The following is a 16675-nucleotide window of genomic DNA, read 5'->3' as shown; positions in this document are numbered from 1 at the left end:
GGCAGTTTAAGGGCTAGAACTGGACTTTCTTGCTTCCTAGTCCAGTTTTTCCTCATACCACTAGAATTTTATTGGACTGTGTCCCTGAACTAAGATTTTGTGATCAAGGATGGATAGGCAAAGACTGTAATGATAATTGACCACTGCAGACAAGTCAATTAAAATGTTTAAGCCTGAGGATTAAGGCATCGATTTGGGTGGTAACCAATTTCCCTGGGAGTCAACCTTGAACCTGAAAGCCTTCTTGGGTGGGGGGGGCGAATTACCTTTTTAAAGGGGAAAGATGGCAAGGAGAAAGTGTAGTTAACTGGGAGAGGGAAGGGAGGTGGTGGTCAGAATGCTGGGTTATGTGTGTGTTGGTCACTCCCACTTGAGTATTCGAAAATGCATCTAGTATTATACTTTTCGTACTTACTCTAAGCCCTTTGCTAAGCTCTTTATGATATTGTCTAACATTACCTTGTATACCACCCCTTGAATAGGTATTATCCCTGTTTTACAAAGGAGGAAACAAAGCCCCAAAGGAATTAAATCTTTTTTTTTTTTAATCTTTTAAAGATCAGTGCTAGGAAGTGGAGGCCAGGTTTAAATTTATACCTGCGTAAAGCACTTCTGCACTCTGACCCTGATTTTGTTTGTTTGCGTATATGTCTCCCCTAATAAACTGAGCACCTTGAGGCCAGGCACTTTGCCTATTTTGTGTAAATAGGTAACGGATTAATGAGTAATGTCTTAGGTGGCTTTATAGTTCTGAAACATGGGGGGAGGGGCGTTATAGATGGTTACTGAATAAAAGTTTCTCTAGTGAGAAACCTGAGTAGAGAGACGAAGCAGATGTGATTTTTAGGGAATGACGTTACCCTAGTAATGCTTAGGGGCATCTGATTTTGATCTTCCTACCTGGTAACAGTGATAACAATTGTTATCGCCACACCAAATCTCTGTTCCCAAAGTTTATCATTCTTCGACTCTAAGACGCTGGTGTAGAGAAGAAGGTGGGGAGATAGCCTGGCACGGGGATTAAAAACGGCCAAGCCACAGTCCCCTGAAGCATTCCAAACGGTCAGTAATCCTGTTCCCTCTAATTTCAGGAGTCGGAAAATTCAGATCCGAAATATCCCACCCCAGCTGCGATGGGAAGTAAGTGACTGGGGAGCTCTCAGTGGCGTGGGTTGTGGAGACTGGAATGAAGCCTGGGTCAGCCTGAGTTTGGCTGAGATGACGGGGGAACGTCCGGTCCGCTGGTGGTGTGGTTGGTGCTAGGCCAGGGATGCTGGGTGGAGGTTGGCTGGGTCTCATCCTTAACCTAAGACGACCCATGTTAGTCCTTGGAACGTTCGTCCCTATAGAGAAGGAGGTGGGAAGGGTGTTCCCTGAGCCCCAAACTTCGTGATGGCAGAAGTTGATTTCGGGCCCCAGGTGGCCCAGGTCTACTTCTAAAAAGGCCCCAAATCCCTCTTTGAGCTTAAGTACATGTCTGCAAAGAAACCCCGACAGGTCACCACCAGCGTAGGTGCCCAGAAAGGGCAAACTGAACAGGTAATGATGCTCAATCCCCACCCAAGGCTCAGCCTGCGCCCCAGTGCTTTGCGATGCGGGGTGTCTAGTGGCTGGCCTTGGGCTAGTTCCTGGGATGCTCAGAGTAGCTTTCCTTCCTTCTCGTGCTCCTAGGTCCTGGACAGCCTGCTTGCTCAGTATGGAACAGTAGAGAACTGTGAACAAGGTAAGAGTGGGCAGAGGTGGTGGGTGGTGGGTGTTGGGGGACTTTGGGGGATCTGCTCTCCTCATTTTCCATGGGCAGATCTATTTGGCATGCCCAAAGAGGACAGAGTGTGGCAGAGATACACTGGACTGAGGATCTGGACATGTGGCTCTTACCTTGCGACAGGTCCCTCCTCTGTTCAATGAGACTTGAACAAAATCACTCATTCTTGACATAGGGTCCCAGGCTGCTAGGAGTCAACCAAGGTAGAACTAAGATTTTAGAAATAGCCCTAGCCGGTGTGGCTTAGTGGATTGAACATCGTCCCATACAGGAAGAGGTCACTGGTTCGATTCTTGGTCAGGGTGGGCTTGGTCCCCATGTATGGGGCTTGCAGGAGGCAGCCAGTCGATGTTTCTCTTTCATTGATGTTTCTATCTCTCCTTCTCTCTTCCTTTTTCTCTAAAAATCAATAAAAACCTATTTTAAAAAAAGACTTTAGAAATGGTTTAAGAATGGAAATTGAGTGTTTATCATGGATAAGTCTGCAACTCTTTTACTTTAAAAGCATTTCGATTCCCCCTTTTTGGCTGGAATAATCAACTGGTTCTCTCTTTTTTTGTTAGAATCCCTGATTGTTAGCGACATGTTTTTTGGTCAATGAAAAAAAAAGCAGAGGATTTATTACTTTTTTTTTCTTTAAAAATAATGTTTATTGATTTTAAGAGAAAAAGGAAGGGGGAGAGAGAGGGAAACATCAATGTAAGAGAAACATCGATTGGCTACCTCCTGCCTGCCCTCTACTGGGGATCGAGCCCGAAACCCAGGCATGTGCCCTGACCAGGAATCAAACCGTGATCTCATGATTTCTGGGTCGATGCTCAACCACTGAGACACACCGGCCGGGCTAGAAGATTATTCTTGCAGAATCCTCCTCACCACCCAGGTGGGAGAACACTTGAGGTTTGGTGGCCAAGTGCCTTTCCTCAGCTTGTGGGACAGAGGCTTGAGTGTTTTGGGCTTTCTTGTTGTTTTTTTAAAATATTTTTATTTGTATTGATTTCAGAGAGGAAAGGAGAGGGAGAGAGAGAGATAGAAACATCAATGATGAGAAAGAATCATTGATTGGCTGCCTCCTGCACACTCAGCCCACAACCTGGGCACATGCCCTTGACTGGAATCGAACCTGGGACCCTTCAGTCCGCAGGCCGATGCTCTGTTCACTGAGCCAAACCAGCTAGAGCGAGGCTTGAGTTTTGTCCATGTCCTCCACCCTGGGGTTGAGCAGGCCCAGGGGACCCCAAATCACAGGACAATGATGCACATGACAGAAGGTTAATTTTATTAATTTAAAAGGAGAACTATGTGCCCAGACTGCCTGAGATTCTAATGTCCGATCCTTTCTCCTCCCTGTGGGAAAGAATGTGTATGGTAATCAAATGAAAGTCAAAGGCTGCTTATGAAGAGTTTGGGGGGATTAACGGCTGGTGTTCTGAGTTGGTGATGCCCTGAATATGTGCATTTCCACGGCCAGTGACGTTTGGAGCAGTCGGGAAGTCCTTTCCTCTGGAAAAGATGCAGACATACTCATTCCCCACTCCCTAGGCCACGGCAGCCACTCCTGTCAACCCATTAGCTCGCTCCCAATACACATGCATTTGACTGATGGAGCCTTGAGGATACTTCAGCCTCTAAAATGGATTTGGGTGTTCCCCAAAACCTTCAGCCATACCCTTAAAGCCATTTCTTGGGATGTTTACTTCTGTAAATTGCTAACCTCAGTGTGTGTTGATTTTTAACTAGTTTAACTTTCCAAGGGTAAATGTATCTCGCAGGCTCCTGTGTGGGCGTCTGACCTGCTGCTGATGTGTGGACTCCATCCTTTTGTATGCCCAGCTCTCTTGGGGGCTGGGAAGGGAAATCAAAGGAAGATGTAGAAAGGGAAACGCAAGAATGTAAATTTAAGTTTCCTAGGAGTTCTGGTAAAAGGGGCTGGAAGAGGAACCGTTTGCCTTGCCATTCCAGTATTTCACAAGCTCCCAAGGGTCTGCTCCACGCCTGTCCGTCACAGTGTGTACGGATGAGCTTTCCACACCCAGGATTCACGAGTGGCTTCTCCAGATTTCACTGCCCTAACCCTGGCCTCTGTTTTGCTCCCCCCGCCAGTGAACACGGAAAGTGAGACGGCCGTGGTGAATGTCACCTATTCCAACCGGGAGCAGACCAGGCAGTGAGTGGGCTGGAGCGTGGGGCTGGGAGGGCCTTTGTGGGGTGTTGCTGGGTAGCTGGTTCAGGAATCTCAAAGGTTCAGTAACTCATTAGGATTGATGGCAAATAGATGGAAAGGGAGGGGCCCAAAGAACTCCCAGGGAAGACGGGAAAACCCTAGGGGAAAAGGTTGGCTTCCCAGAGAGATCTCAGCTGCCGGAGAACAGCAGGGCTTTGCTGTGTTGGTGGCGCCATCTAGTGATAGTGAGGAGGAACTGCTATGTTTAAAGAAAAAGCATTTGTTAATGATAGGATGTGGCGGGGCGGACATCTTATTGCTGTGATTGCCATGGGCCCGGTGTATGCTTGCTGGGGTCCTTCCAGTCCTCTTACACCCACACGGTCCAGCTCCTTCTCCCTTTGGCTGAGTAATGAACACTGCTCACTCACTGGTAACTGTACCCATCTACCCATTTGTGTCTATATGGACCCTGTCAATACATGGGCCTTTGGCCACCTTTTGCTGCTGATGGCTCTCTTGCGGCTTCATCATGCTGCCTCTATCCTTTCTGTTTCCTCCAACTTAGGCGACACTGTAAAATCCCACCACTTTGTCAGATCTCATTCTAGACGTCTCCCGGGCTCACAGTTTTCTGGAGGCTCCTACTGCCCCTTGTGGCCAGCCTATGGTTTTTAGCTTGGCTCTAAAGATCATGGCAGCACTTGCTCACTCCCATACCTGCTGTTGCCTTGTTTACATTTCTAACTGGCAACAGGTTTGGGAATTGGGGGGGAGGGGGGGGCTTGACCCCTCCCTCCAGTGTAATTCAGCCGGTTAGCAGACATTCCAGATACACAAACTCGTGCTTCCATGTGGTAATAAGCCATTCTGTCTCCAACTCTTAACTTTTTTTTACAGTTTCCTTAAACATAGAAGGTGCCAGACTCAATAGGAATAAAACCAAGTCCTGTGAATTATCACCTTTATTTATTGTATTTATTCATTTATCATGCGATTCTTACATGACTTGTATAGGTAGTTTTGGCTGAAATTGACAAGCTGACCCCAACATTAATTGGAAATAACTAATTTACGTTTCCCTTTGATGTCTTGGGCCATGTAGACTGGAAGGGCCCCTAAGGTGGAGGTGGGAGTGGTGGGCAGGTGGTCCTATCCCTTTCTTAAGTGCTTTACCCATGGAGGGCATTTGGTGTGATTAGCATGGGTTGGAGTAACCAGTAGATTCTCTCTCTGTCCCCAGAGCCATCATGAAGCTGAATGGCCACCAGCTGGAGAACCATGCCTTGAAGGTCTCCTATATTCCCGACGAGCAGATAGCACAGGGTCCTGAGAATGGGCGCCGAGGGGGCTTTGGCTCTCGGGGTCAGCCTCGGCAGGGCTCGCCTGTGGCAGCCGGGGCCCCTGCCAAGCAGCAGCAAGTGGACATCCCCCTGCGGCTCCTGGTGCCCACCCAGTATGTGGGCGCCATCATTGGCAAGGAGGGTGCCACCATCCGAAATATCACAAAACAGACCCAGTCCAAGTGAGTCTGGGGTGCTGGGGGATGGAGATGGGTGCCAGGAAATGGTGGTTCCTACCTGGGGAGTGGGTGCCTCCTGGAAGCACACTGAGTGGCGTCAGTAGGAAATATCGGCTGGAACACGTTCATTCTTTTCCATTCAGGAGCCACTGCTTCCAATCCTAGCCTCTTAGGTAGGCGGGGCCAGGTGGGGAGGCAGAATGGGCCTGTGGTGGCCGTTGCTGGACCCCGTCCTGTTGTTAGTAAAAAGGGATCTAAAATTCCTCATAGGAAGTCTCAGCAAGCCACCCTGGTCTTGGTGAGCCGGTCATCCTCTGTGGTTTTAGCACCACTGTTGGTGTCAGCGGGACTGGTCAGCCTGCCCAAGTCTGGGCCCTCGGTCAGAGGCCCTAAGTCCGCCCGTCTCCTGTTCCGCCGCCACCACTCTTCTCTAACTTTACAGCTGGTCAGTGTACCTGGGAGAGAACAGGTCACCTGGTGTCCTTATTCATAATACATCCTTCATTATTTTCTTCTTATTTGGGACAATGTGCCTCCCCTTTATAGTTGTCTCAGGGGGAAATCCAGAATTCACAAATTAGAGTGTGGGCTGCTGATCCCCAACCTGGCAGTCCCATGGTAGACGCCATCATTCCAACTGCCACCTCTTGATTAAGACAGGATCCAGGGCAACAGGCCGGCCATGTGTCCCTGGCCCTCCCCCCTGCCCTCCACCATTCTGCCTTTGATGGGCTTTGTTCCAAGTAGAGCTGCTCCTGTGCCTGAGGTTGGGGGAGCCCGAAAAAGACCCGCTTCCCCCAGGGCGGACTGACCAGCCACCCCGTCCTTGTGGTCCTCAGGATCGACGTGCACAGGAAGGAGAACGCAGGTGCCGCCGAGAAGGCCATCAGTGTCCACTCGACCCCCGAGGGCTGCTCCTCCGCCTGTAAGATGATCTTGGAGATCATGCATAAGGAGGCCAAGGACACCAAAACGTAAGGCTTTCGCTCTCCTACGAATGTGGAGACCGCCACCTTCCGGAACCCAACACACACCTTGGTTAGCGAGAGCACAGAGATACAGGAGACGTTACACACTGAAATCTTCTTTCCCACAAGTAACACCTTGTGTGTATGCCCTCTGGAAGCGTTGTGCACTTGGAAGCATATATGCGCACAAGCACAGGTGTTTTTATTTCTTTTTTTTTTTTTAAAAAAAATATTTTATTGATTTTTTTACAGAGAGGAAGGGAGAGGAATAGAGAGGTAGAAACATCGATCAGCTGCTTCCTGCACACCCCTCACTGGGAATGTGCCCGCAACCAAGGTACCTGCCCTTGACCTGAATCGAACCTGGGACCCTTCAGTCTGCAGGCCAATGCTCTATCCACTGAGCCAAACCGGTCAGGGCACAGGTGTGTTTTAGCATAAAGAGGGTCGTAATATACATTATATTGCATATTGATAAAACCGTTTTATACTTCGCTTTTTTCATTTTCATGCACCAATACATACTGACCCAATTCATTTTTTTATAGCTGCAGATATTTCTCTCTCTCTTTTTTTAAAAAAATATATTTTTGTTGACTTCAGAGAGGAAGGGAGAGGGGAAAAAAATATAGAAACATCAATGATGAGAGAGAATCATTGATCGGCTGCCTCCTGCACATCCCCTACTGAGGATTGAGCCCGCAACCTGGGCATGTGCCCTTGACCGGAATCAAACCCGGGACCCTTCAGTCCACAGGCTGGTGCTTTATCCACTGAGCCAAACCAGCTAGGGCTAGCTGCAGATATTTCTACAATGTGGCATTTTCATTTTTTATTTTCAATTGATTTTTAAAGTGTGCAGTTGAATGACTTTTAATATGCAGATACCTGTGAAGCCGTCACCTCATTAAGATAATGAACATGTGCATCATCAGCATCGTTTTTGTGCCCCCTTGGCAGTCCACCCCTCCTCCCCCATTTCTTCATCCTAAGCAGCCACTAATCTGGGTTTAGTTCTCTCCTAACATGGTTTTGTCCTGTGGTTTGTCCTACAAACCTCCTCGGGGTGGCATGGTGGCTGAGTCTCCACATGACCCTCCCTTCTTCCCTTGTCTCCTGAAGGGCTGACGAGGTTCCCCTGAAGATCCTGGCGCATAATAACTTCGTGGGGCGTCTCATTGGCAAGGAGGGGCGCAACCTGAAGAAGGTGGAGCAGGACACGGAGACGAAAATCACCATCTCCTCGTAAGGCTCCCTTGTATTTCCTTCTGTGTGAATGGGATGCCTGGGGGCCCGGGGCCGGCCCTATTTCATGACTGAACCTTAATACTTCTTGTCCCTTAAGTTGGATGCAGTTTCTGCCCATTAAAGAAGACTCAGAGGTGGTGAAGAGTGTTTATTTTGACAAGGACTGGGGCTCTCCCATCACACCGCTGTATGGGCTGTGGCGGGCAGGGGACTGTTAGGGTGCCGCCTCCCCAGTCCTGGCCCCCCCCCCCCCCCCCCCCCCCCGCAGGCCTCAAGTGCTCTGCATCTTCAGGAGAGGCTGCAGCTTGGAGCCAGGGCTTGTGTTTCAAACCTGGGTCCTGTTCTGAGGACAGAGCATATGCAGTGGCCTGCCTCTGCAGGTGGATTACTTCCTGTGAGCACCATGTGTCCTGTCATCAGCGGCTTGCTGGCGGGCAGAGTGCTGCTCTGTTCTGGAAAGGCACAGGAAGTGGATGGCTTAGAACCCCCCGGGGAAAGGAGCATCCTTCTCGCTTCCCCCGTGATTGGATTCCTCACAAATAGAGGGGTTTCGGTTGGGTGTTCTCATCTCCCGGCACATCCCCCTGCCCTGGTTACAGAGCGAAGGCCAGAGACAGAGCTGCTTGGCAAAGGTGAAGCAGCTTGCAGAAAGGAGCTGGGGCCCGGGCCTGCCCCTTGAGCGGAGGGGGACGCTGCTCTGCTCTCCCCGCAGGCTGCAGGACCTCACCCTCTATAACCCCGAGAGGACCATCACCGTGAAGGGGGCCATCGAGAACTGCTGCCGGGCCGAGCAGGAGATCATGAAGAAAGTTCGGGAGGCCTATGAGAATGACGTGGCTGCCATGAGTGTGAGTGCCAGGCACCTGCTGCCCCTCTCCGAGCCTGAGCCACACAGAGTGGGTCTTCCTCATGGGACGGGCAGGTCAAGTGCTGTGTGGTGTGGCCTTGAGGCCTTTCAGTTTGACTAATAGGGCTTTTATAATTATATGTAAAACTTGTTCATGTAGACTTTAGCGGGTCCATCGCTTTCATCTGATTTTCAAAGGGGGTGGGGCAAGGGTGTAGGAAGGTGAGTCCTAGGAGTCACACGGAGACCTGTCCCTGCCGCGTCTCCCGTCGGTGTGTGGAGGCACAGGGCTGTGAGTCTGTCCCCGTCTCAGGGCGGAATGAGCCAGAGAGGACGGGCTCCTGACGGGATAAAATTGGTTGGAGTCGCTAGCTCTCCGTCCGTAACTCCACGAGTACACATGTGAGAACCAAAAGGGCAGGCGGTGTCTGTGTAAAAGCATGTCATTCGTCTGTTTTTGGCCGACTCTGTCTTGGGGTACTACTCCCCCTCTTAGTTCAGCCAGGGCCACACACACAAGTGACCACTGGGCCCGGTCAGCCTGAGCTGACCTCCCCCTCCTCACCTTTCACCCCAGCTGCAGTCTCATCTCATCCCCGGCCTGAACTTGGCTGCCGTGGGTCTTTTCCCAGCCTCGTCCAGTGCAGTCCCGCCACCTCCCAGCAGTGTCACGGGAGCTGCTCCCTATAGCTCCTTTATGGTAAGTGCAAAGCCTTCTCTCAGAACCCCTGGGCCCAGCGACGGCCTCCCTTAAGCAGCCCCACTCCTTGTGGGAGCCCGATCCTTGGGGGTTTGTAGGGAGGTAGGAGGGTCTGAGGTTGCTTCTCCTCCATTGTTCCCAGCCCCTGGCAACAGGTCAGAACCTTGACTCCGTGGAGGGCAATCTCAGATGCTGCCAGGGATGTCAGCAGCCTGACAGCACTCTTCTTCCCTCCTCCTCTTCCTCCAGCTTCTTCCCTTGATTCCTGCTGGGCTTAGGGAGAGGCAGAGAGGGTGTTGCCCAGGTTGGCTGGGTGCCTGCACCCCTTTCTCCTTGAGGGTGCACAGCAGGGGTGTGGAGGGGCTTCTAGGCTGTGGCTCTGGGCCTGTGGTGACGACACACCCTGTCTTGGCAGCAGGCTCCGGAGCAGGAGATGGTGCAGGTCTTCATCCCTGCCCAGGCAGTGGGCGCCATCATCGGCAAGAAGGGGCAGCACATCAAACAGCTCTCCCGTTTCGCCAGCGCCTCCATCAAGGTATCTGCTCTGCCTCCCTCCCGTCCCCGACGGAACTGCTCTGCTCCATCACCCTCTTGCCTTTGCTCCCAGACGCCCCGCCTGGCTGGTGCTGGGGCCTTTTCCCTGTGGCTTTTGGCCTTGCTGAGTTCTTCACAGAAATCCAGTTTTCAGGCCAGGGAGGAGGTGGCATTGTAGCCTAGAGAATGAGGCTGGGTTCTGCCACAGACTGACGAGGGTTCAAATTTCATTCCTAGCTGTGTGACCGGAGCCTCCGTTTCCTCATCAGTATAGCGGTCGTCATAGCACCAGGAAACGATGCAGCTGGAGCCTGGTTCAGTCAGTGCCTGGGGGCAGTGGGTGCTCAGCAAATGTCAGCTGTCTTTTTACCTCCCCTGGCGGGGTCCTGTGGAGAGGGAGACGGGCACAGGGAAACAAGGGCGTTGTTAAATTGCACATTTGTTTCGGTGATCTCAAAGTTTTGGTGAAGTGTGCTCTGAGGAAGTGTGGTCACTGCCCTCCCTCTTGGTCATCTCATCATTACCCGCCTCTCCCCTGAAAAGACTCCGCTGAAACCTCCCCAGGAGATTGGGTGATGGGAAGAGTGTGGGGGCCCTGCTTAGATACCGGCGCTGAAGCAAGCCCGTCCATGCCTTCAAAACAGTTTTGGTACAAAGGGCAATGGCTTCGAGGTGTGGAGTCTTTTTTTCTTCCCATGTTCTCAGAAGTGGATAGTGGGAGTAGGGGTACTGGCACAGTGGAGATGGAGGGCTCCTCTTTTTCTATTTTTAATTGAAAAAATATTTTAAACTTGTTTTTTAGAGAGAGAAACATTGATTTGCTGTTCCACTCATTTATGCATTCACTAGAGACCCGGTGCACAAATTCATCGGCCTGGCCTGCGGGATCAGGCCAAGCCGGCTCTCTGACATCCCCTGAGGAGTCCCAGATTGTGAGAGGGCCAGGCAGAGGGAACCCACCGGTGCACAATCAGGGCCAGGGAGGGATGTGGGAGGTTGGCCAACTTGGGAGAGACCGAGGGAGGGCTCCAGGGCATGTCCGGCCAGTCTCGCTCAGTACCTCTCAGCCTGACCCCAGCAGCAAGCTAACCTACTGGTTGGAGCGTCTGCCCCCTGGTGGTCAGTGCACATCATAGCGAGCAGTTGACTGGCCTTAGCATCATTAGCATATTACGCTATGATTGGTTGACTGCACACTTAGCACATTAGGCTTTTATTACATAGGGCTAGAGGCCCAGTGCACGAAATTCATACACTGGAGTGGTGGGGGAGGGGGTCCCTCAGCCCAACCTGTCCCCTCTCACAGTCCGGGAGCCCTCAGGGGATGTCCTACTGATGGCTTAGAAGCGGGCTTAAGCCACAGTCTGGCCACAGAGGCTCGGAGCAGGCACCCCTCTGTGTTGTTCTCTCAGGCTTGGGGCTGCGCCCAGCCCCTCCTCCTGCGCTGGTTGTGACCTTTACAGAGTCCTGACCTCATTTGCTTATTACTGCTTTTTATATATATAGATAGATAGATTGGTTGCTTCTTGTATGTGCCCTGACCAGGGATTGAGCCCACAAACCTTGGCATATGGGGATGTGCTCTAACCAACTGAGCACCCAGCCAGGGTGAGGGCGCCTCTTTGACCAGCTGTTTGCTTTGCAGATTGCTCCTCCAGAAACTCCTGACTCCAAAGTTCGTATGGTTATCATCACTGGACCCCCAGAGGCCCAATTCAAGGTTCTGGTCTTTATTGTTTTCCTAAGCTGGACACACTGGGATTGACCTGGGGAGGGGTGTGCAAATCAGGCTGGCATCGAGCTTCCCTCGCTACTTCTCGAAGGTCACGCGGGAAAGAAGGAGTCTGAGGCTTCTTCCCTGTGCTCTGCCTTAGTTACTGGCCATACTCTAGTTAATGCCAGAGTCCTTTCTCTCCCTTATGTCTCTACTACATCCCGGGTTCTCGAGCTTCTGGTCAGAAGCCAAAGCTGGTTGTTAACTTAGCCTGACAGGGACGGAGAACGGGGACAGCTCTCCAGGCTGTGGAGTGTCTGATAGCCTGTCCCCTGAGCGACTTGATCAGCTGCCACTTGGACCTGAATTGCTAGCCACTGCATTGTCCAAATAAATGCCCTCATCGCAGACCCCGACGGGTCTGGTTTTACCAAACTGAACACATTCCTCTAGGAAGAATGCATTCGGTTACTCTACCCAGGTTCTCCAATACAGATAAGCGGAAGGGACCCTGATGGGTCAGTGCTGTTGATCTTCCATATCACCTGGCCTAGGTGGTTGATCTTCCTGTAGGTGGGGTGGGCTTGTTGGCCAGAAGAGGGTCGGGTGGAGCTTGGGGGCTGTACTTTGTGTTTTGTCATATATATATGGCCCAATGATTAACAATGACCTCATCTTCTCAGGCTCAGGGAAGAATTTATGGAAAACTCAAGGAGGAGAATTTCTTTGGTCCCAAGGAGGAAGTAAAGCTGGAAACCCATATCCGGGTGCCAGCGTCGGCGGCCGGCCGGGTTATTGGCAAAGGTGGCAAAACGGTGAGCTGTGAGGGCCACTTTGAAAATTCTAGGTCTTAGTCCCCAAACCCAGCAACTCTGCCTTGGCCTCCTGCTCCCCTGCCCTGCCCAATCTCAGGACTCCACTTTGCCCATTTTCTTGATTCTGCTCCCCAAGCTTAGCTTCTGACTCCATTTCCACCTGCTAGTCACCAGCTTCTTGCCCCTCCCTCTGTTTTTCATTGTTGAAAGTATTACATGTGTTCCCCTTTCCCCCCATTGTCCTCTCCCAGCCCACCCCTGCCTTCACCCTCCCCCCCCTGTTGTCTGTGTCCATTGGTTATGCTTACATGCATACAAGTTCTTTGGTTGATCTCTTACCCCACTCTCCAATCCCCCCAAATCCTCCCCTCCCTTCCCTCTGAGGTTTGATGGTCTGTTGATGTCTCTATGTCTCTTGATCCATTTTCGTTCATCAGTTTATGTTGTCCATTCTATTCCACAAATGAGTGAGATCATGTGATACTTACCTTCCTCTGACTGGCTTGTTTTGGTTAGCGTAATGCTCTTCAAGTCCATCCATCAGCCATGGTTTCTTGGTGGCAGCTTGAGCTCTTCTCTGCCCACTTACCCCCAGGTGAACGAGTTGCAGAATTTGACAGCAGCTGAAGTGGTGGTGCCAAGAGACCAGACCCCTGATGAGAACGACCAGGTCATCGTTAAGATCATCGGGCATTTCTATGCCAGCCAGGTATGTATGGCATTTCCTCATCACAGACGGGTGGGGTGGCAGGAGCCCAGGGCTCAGAGAAGCAAGACTCCAGAGGTTGGCCAGTATGACTTGACCAGTCCTGGGACCCTGCCTGCCTCTGGGCTGGCCTGTTCTCTTCCAGGTGCATGAGAGTGAGGTGTTCATGCTTTATTCCCTCTATGATGCCCTAGGGAAAGCACTGACAACTTCATGTGTTTCATATAAATATGTGACTTTATAATTTATACATTATATATTAACTAGTGGCCCGGTGCATGAAATTTGTGCACATTAAAAGGGACTTAATTAGAGGAAATATTTTAATATTGCTATTGGCCCTTTCTCTATAATAGAAGTGTCAGAGATGAAGGAAAATTAGTAAAATGTATATGAAAATAATATCTAAATTTATCACCCACGGGGACGCAGTGTCAAGTCCTGCGGGCGCCGCAAGGCCCAGAGTCAAGTCCCCACCCACTTGTGTGTGCCTCACCCACGTGCGCGTCTGCCCGCACCACGTGGGATGCCCCCCCTCCCCAGTCCCGGAGTCCCGCCCTGCAGGGCCGGCGCCATGTGGAACTCCCCCGCTGCACCTCCTGGTCAAGTCCCCGCCCACCCGCACGCACCTTGTTTGTACACGCAGCTCCGCTCGCCCACGTGCGGCTGCTGCGCGCGCAGCCCTCTGGTGATCCTTTGTGACGCCGTGACGACCACAGGCTTTTGATAATTTAGGATGATCTCTCCTGTTATTTAACATTGGTCCTTCCCTAACCATTTTTTGCACTGGATAAGAAAAGAAATGGCCGAAACCGGTTTGGCTCAGTGGATAGAGCGTCGGCCTGCGGACTGAAAGGTCCCAGGTTCGATTCCGGTCAAGGGCATGTACTTGGGTTGCGGGCATATCCCCAGTGGGAGATGTGCAGGAGGCAGCTGATCGATGTTTCTCTCTCATTGATGTTTCTAACTCTCTATCTCTCTCCCTTCCTCTCTGTAAAAAATCAATAAAATATATTTTTAAAAAAAAAAAAAAAAAGAAAAGAAATGGGTATTTTATCGCCCAGTCAGTCTTGCTCATGGAAAGGAGACATTCTCTGGGACACTTCTGTCAAGTGAATCGCATTCTGCAGTGGATTTTCCTTGTAAAACTGTTCTTAGGGAAGAAACTTTTAAGAAGTAAAGAGTAAAAAATACGGACCCTTTGGTATTTTGCCCATTTTCACAGTGGTTATTCCACTGATTTGTTTTTGTTTTTGTTTTTTTGTTTTGTTAATCCATCTCCAGGTGTTTCATCCCCTTTTCCGGGGATGCTTTCATGTGTAGTGGAGTTGTGATTTGTGACAAAGTCTCCTAGTTGATGACCCTTTGACCAAAACATACTCAGGCAACTCTGTTTTGGGTTCAGTAATGTGACAGCTTTGTTAAGTTTTAAATTCGGAATGAATGTACCCCCCTGCCCACCCCTCTCCTTGCTGTATTGTCCAGTAGGTGCTCAGGGGTCCATTCAGAGGCAGACAGACCGAGGTCACTCTAAACAATCCTCCTCATCTTTCTAAAGTCCTGTGTGTCCTGTGGTCTGGGTCTGAGTCCCTGTGTGGGGCTGTCTCGGTCCTTGCCTTTGGGGGCCTCACCCTCCCTCTCGCCTGCTCTTTCTGCAGATGGCTCAGAGGAAGATCCGCGACATCCTGGCCCAGGTTAAACAGCTGCACCAAAAGGGACAGAGTAACCAGGCGCAGGCGCGGAGGAAGTGACCCGCCCCTCCCAGCACATCAACTGAGGACGACGGGCCGAAATCGAGAGCGCGTTCTCCCCAGCAGGCCTGAGAATGAGTGGGAATCAGGGACCCTTGGGCTGGGATGTAGATCAGGTTTGCCCACTTGTTTGAGAAAGACGTTCCAGTGAGGAACCCTGATCTCTCTGCCCCAAACACCCAACCAATTGGCCCAACGCTGCCCGCCCCTCAGGGTGTCACCATGGAAATTCTAGCTCAGGGTGCTTTTAAACGTGGATTCTTTAAGTCAGTTCTTCAGGTCCCACCGAGAGGGTGGGCCCGATCCCAGTGGGAAGAGAAATAAAATTTCCTTCAGGTTTTTAAAACATGCAGAGGGGTGTTTTAATCAGCCTCCAGGGATGGTTTGCTTCTTGATCCTAAAATCCTTCCAGCCTTCTCCTGCTTGGTTTATTGGTTAAAATACCTCCCTTCTCATGCCCTGACCTCGCCTCTTCCTACAGTCACACTAATTGTTTTAGCATGGCCACTACCAGAAAAAGTGGGGACCAGGGAGGACATCGCTTAGCTTACGTTATGGACTCAGGGGGAGAAGACACGTCAGCATCTGAGGTTTAATTCCCGTCCCTCCCTCAACCAACCCGCAGGAACAGCAAGGAGGAGAGCTGGGAAGACAGGCGATTAAAATAAGTAATCCACGTTTAAAAGGAAGGCCCTTGCGGCTGATCTGTTCCAGATCACCATCTTGGAAAATTGGCGCAATTACAAGTCCCCCACTCTGCTGGGGCTTCCCCACCAAGACCCCTCGAACCGTACGGGCCCCGCATCGTGTCCAGGTGCACATGGTGGTACTAAATGCTCAGTGGGATAGGGGCTGACCACTGTACCGTCCCTGATTCCCACCATTCTCAGGCAGATTTTATATTTTTTTAAAGTCTATTTTAATGATTGGATGTGAGCACTGGGAAGGGGCCTTACTCCCCTTGAGAACGTCTCAGTTCCATGGAGGACTTGAGTGGCCCCCCAGGCCGCCACTGTGCCCTCACCCCAGCCCGTGTGCTCCCGCGAGGGCTGGCTCCCGGAGGCAGGAGTTGCGGGGCGCTCCCCCCCCACCGGCACTGTTCTTTTGGTGGTGGTGGGATGTGGAACCCAACCCTGAGCTCCCAATAAAGCGAAGGTTCATCATCTGGCATATTTTATGAATACCCAGCAAATCGGAGAGTATTTGCTTTTGTTTTTATCCTAGAGGCATCGTTAACTGATGGCTTCTGCCCCCACGAATCATTGGCGTGATGACAGGTGTGCCTAAAAAGCAAAATTCAAAACACCAGCAACGTATTATGCACAAAGGGGTAAATAGACTTAATTTATTGATTGACCAGCCTCCATAGGATCCCGTTTGAAGGTCAGGCCCGTGGAAGGCGGCAGCCATCAGTTACCTGAGGTTAGGCCTCTCCTCCTGATGTACTTACGTCCGTGCACACTGGCCAGGCGGCGTCCCCGGGCTCGCGCCCTCGGACGGTGCTACCCCGTGTGCTGGGCAGGGAGGGCGGCCTCTGCTTGTGAGGAGGCCCACGTGCGGCGTCCCCTCCTTCCAACACGGCAGCCACAGTAAGGCGACAGCATGACGTGTGGGCGGAGGCAGCCAGGTAACGCTGTGCGCAAGTGAACTACCTCAAGGTACGGAGTTACCTCAGCAATTACTTTCCTTTTTGTTCCCCCCACCTCTTTTCTTTTTTTTTTTTAATCTTTTTTTTCCCCCCTTGCGGCTTGCTGATATTTTATATAAAAAAGAAAAGCAAAGCAAAAGAGAAGCTGATAGTCTTGAATATTTTATTTTTTTAATGAAAAGAAAAAAATGAGAAAGTTATGTTTCGTAATTTCTTAATTTCTTACAACGGGAGCCAGTGCAGCCCTTTAGGAACTCCCTGGAACAGGCCCTGTGAGAACGGCCTGGGGGGCT

The 16675-nt window shown here is 51.0% G+C and overlaps 1 protein-coding gene across 4 annotated transcripts in view; it reads left to right on the top strand.

Annotated features, from left to right (window-relative positions):
• IGF2BP1 (insulin like growth factor 2 mRNA binding protein 1) overlaps positions 1-14734 on the top strand; it is a gene marked incomplete at both ends in the record, with an annotated part of 37590 nt that extends 22856 nt beyond the window's left edge. The window contains 13 exons of one of the 4 annotated variants that reach the window (XM_081109757.1): positions 1092-1140; positions 1672-1723; positions 3869-3932; positions 5173-5454; positions 6291-6425; positions 7542-7664; positions 8380-8515; positions 9092-9214; positions 9633-9749; positions 11394-11468; positions 12146-12277; positions 12873-12986; positions 14642-14734. In XM_081109757.1, coding sequence (XP_080965883.1) covers positions 1092-1140; positions 1672-1723; positions 3869-3932; positions 5173-5454; positions 6291-6425; positions 7542-7664; positions 8380-8515; positions 9092-9214; positions 9633-9749; positions 11394-11468; positions 12146-12277; positions 12873-12986; positions 14642-14734 — 1495 coding nt within the window. Of the gene's footprint in view, positions 1-1091; positions 1141-1671; positions 1724-3868; positions 3933-5172; positions 5455-6290; positions 6426-7541; positions 7665-8379; positions 8516-9091; positions 9215-9629; positions 9750-11393; positions 11469-12145; positions 12278-12872; positions 12987-14641 lie in introns of all 4 variants that reach the window. The other 3 variants (XM_081109756.1, XM_081109758.1, XM_081109759.1) reach the window with 3 other exon arrangements.
• Between the last annotated feature and the right edge of the window lie 1941 nt (positions 14735-16675).

Source organism: Myotis nattereri, assembly GCF_964212035.1.
Source record: "Myotis nattereri genome assembly, chromosome: 16".
Lineage (NCBI taxonomy): Eukaryota > Metazoa > Chordata > Mammalia > Chiroptera > Vespertilionidae > Myotis > Myotis nattereri.
Note: the sequence above shows the minus strand (reverse complement) of the source record. Positions and strands in the feature narration are given on the sequence as shown.